The sequence below is a fragment of the Charadrius vociferus genome, unplaced genomic scaffold (genome assembly GCF_000708025.1).
Source record: "Charadrius vociferus isolate BGI_N301 unplaced genomic scaffold, ASM70802v2 scaffold88, whole genome shotgun sequence".
Classification (NCBI taxonomy): domain Eukaryota; kingdom Metazoa; phylum Chordata; class Aves; order Charadriiformes; family Charadriidae; genus Charadrius; species Charadrius vociferus.
In genome coordinates, this window is record NW_009649619.1 from 4,360,062 (window position 1) to 4,362,932 (window position 2,871).

At 40.8% G+C, this 2,871-nt stretch overlaps 1 protein-coding gene across 1 annotated transcript; it reads left to right on the plus strand.

Annotated features, from left to right (window-relative positions):
- The first annotated feature begins 448 nt into the window (after positions 1 to 448).
- On the plus strand, positions 449 to 2,500 carry CYTL1 (cytokine-like 1). Its single transcript, XM_009890540.1, has 4 exons — positions 449 to 592; positions 699 to 743; positions 2,133 to 2,261; positions 2,417 to 2,500. The coding sequence occupies exons 1-4, from the start codon at positions 449 to 451 to the stop codon at positions 2,498 to 2,500; spliced, it is 402 nt and encodes a 133-aa protein (XP_009888842.1).
- The last annotated feature ends 371 nt before the right edge of the window (positions 2,501 to 2,871 follow it).

Consider the following 2,871-nt stretch of genomic DNA (forward strand, 5'->3'; position numbering starts at 1 on the left):
TCTGCAGCCTATGTAGTCCCACAGCTATACATTACGTTCTCAAGAAAGAGGCATAGTGCCAGTGCCAAAGGATCAGGGCCTACAACACTTTGATAACCCTGGGCTGTTTCGTACATGTATTTGGGTTGCTTGAGATGCTCACGCGGTTGTTTTATTTCTGCAATGAAAAGTGCCAGTAGTATTTGTTTTCGTTACCCTCATTCCCTTTTTTCCCTGCTCCAGCAGGAAAGCGCCGGCAGCTCTGCCTCATAGGTCGGCAGGAAATTTAAAACAGCAGCAAGCTGCTGCTCGGCCCACCCCCAGACTTTTTTTCCCCCGTTGATGCAGGAGACTATTTAATTGGGGGCTGACTTGTCAAACTTACTCAGTGACGCTTACCAGTAGCTGCCTGACCACTAACAGTGATTTTTTTTCCTCCCTGCCTCCTCCTTTGGACAAGCTCCCCACAATGAAGACGCTTCTAAGCCTGATTGCTCTGCTCTCTGCTGCCCTGTTAGCCAACGCGGCCCCTCCAACTTGCTACTCGAGGGTGTTGTCTCTGAGCAAAGAAATCACGGAGTCTTTTAAGGAGTTACAGACCTCCAAAGTTGAGGTGAGTCGACCTAAAAACTACTTCTCAAAAACGCCGCAGGTTGCTTGCTTTTGACCCAAGTTTCTCTCAAAACAAAATTGCAATGGGTCTTTCTTCTTTCCTGCAGGACTCATGTGTGGAGACGCTGCCCAAGCTGTACTTGGACATACATGTAAGTTTTCACACTTCTTTTTTACCTCTGAGTAGTAAAAGCAGTTAATGAAAAGAGAGGAAAACCCTTAAGATTGTGCTGCAGAAGGCTGGTTTGAAAAAAAAACCTTAAAAACGTAATTAACTAGAGAGACAACTGACCAAAAAAAAAAAAAAAGTCATTTTGAATGTTCTTAAAATCCCTATGGAGCTTCTGAGATTTTACTTCTTTAAAAATTCAAAAATGAGGAAATCAATATTTTGAAGTGATTACCATTTGTACATTATTAATTTATTGTGACAGAGCTTTTTCAGAAGTTAAATATGTGCAACGAAACTTTGAATAATAGTTTAAAATAAGAAATGCAGAATAAACTTTCTTCACTTAATAAATCTAATTCCTTTTATATCATAAGTGGCTTCTGGCACTGCAGTTTTAATAAAAAGAAGTGCAGGAATAGCCTGCTGGCTTTTCCCATTTTAAATAGCCACTTGTTGAATCCAGAAAGAAAAAGTATGCCTCAGGATATGGAAGGGTGATACTGAGAAAAGACAGCAGTAGTCATCTCCCGGCAAAGACAAAATAGCCTTCTGCACATATAATTTATGTCATAGTGTTCTGCCCTGGGATATCCGACGTATTTTGCTTCTTTTCCCAGTGCTCCACTGAGAAACTAAAAAGTAGAAAATATCAGACAAAGCAAGAGATGTCTGACACATTTTGCCAGAGGCAACTACACCGTCAAGTCTTGCAAGTCAGGACCCTCCAGATCCCAATTCCAGAATTGCCAGTGCCTCACTCCATTGCAAAGACCAAGCAATGTGAGTCCAGTGCCTCAGTTTCCCTTGCTTTAAAGCAAGAGCTGGGATACTTATTCACCTGTTTCACAAGGACATTGTAAAATTCATGTTGGCTATGCTTTATTTTGATAATGCAAATTCCGAGGTAAAAATGACGGAAAAAAAGTTTGCCTGGTGCTCACAGCATTGCCTATAGTACAGGAACAGATAAATCATGTCTGTGAGATCTTGATAATCTGTTCACCAGCTAAATCAGGTGCTCTCTTAAAAGGGAGACAGTGCACCTATTCTGTAGGTAACTCCACCTACTACAGGAGCAATTTGATTGTATTGGCACTGCTATCTCCTAAAGCACGTGGGAAAGAAGCTGGCAGACAAACACTGCACCTATGCACTTTTCCAAACTCTTATTTGGACCAAACATCTTTGTTATGAAATATCGATGGTGAATTTTCCTAACTAAAGGTTACATAGATTACACGTACATAGAGGCAGGAATTCAAGGTTCCCACAGAGGCAGTAAGAATTTTGTAAGTGGTGGACACAGATTTATGAAACATAAATCTGTGTTTGTGCAGGGTTACACATACCTCTTTTGCATGCTTTGCAGAATTACTGTGTGTTGGCAAAACTCCGTGATTTTGTGGCTTACCCCAGATGTGAGAGAGTGCTTGAAGTGAGTGAGCTGAAGGAAAAAGCCCGGAGCCTGTACACCATCATGATCTCCTACTGCAGAAGGGTAGGTCAAGATGCACCAACAGGGACATAGTCTCCGCTTTTAGTCTCAACCCTGTCCCCTGACCAGCAAAACTGGATCAGGGCCTGAGCTTTCAACATTGTGATATCTTCTGCCTTCCTTGTTATAAATGTGAGCCTTCTTTTTTGTTTCTCCAGGACTTGGTGTTCCTCACTGATGACTGTAGTGCTCTGGAAAATCCTATTCTGCCTCCCATTGAGCCCTCCATCACTGAGAGCTAAAATGGAAACTTTCAAGGAGACGAAGAGTCAAAATACGTATACACAGTCAACTACAACATTAACAACTAAGATCTTTTTCAAACACACTAGCAATATTATCTCAGACCTACTCATTTTTCTCTGCCTTGGCAGGAAATGAACTGCATGCCTTGCATACCTACTGAGCTGCTAGGGAAACTACAGTTAGAGAGCATTTTTTCATTTGGCAAGGTATGATATTTCAGCTTAGCCAAATGTATAAAGTATGTTTTGTTTAAACACTAGATACTAGATTATTTTTTTTACTCTTTCATTAATAACTCGATTCATAAAAAGAAAATACATTATGATCAATATTCTATCCTGACTTAGCAGTTCTTCTGTTATTAGAT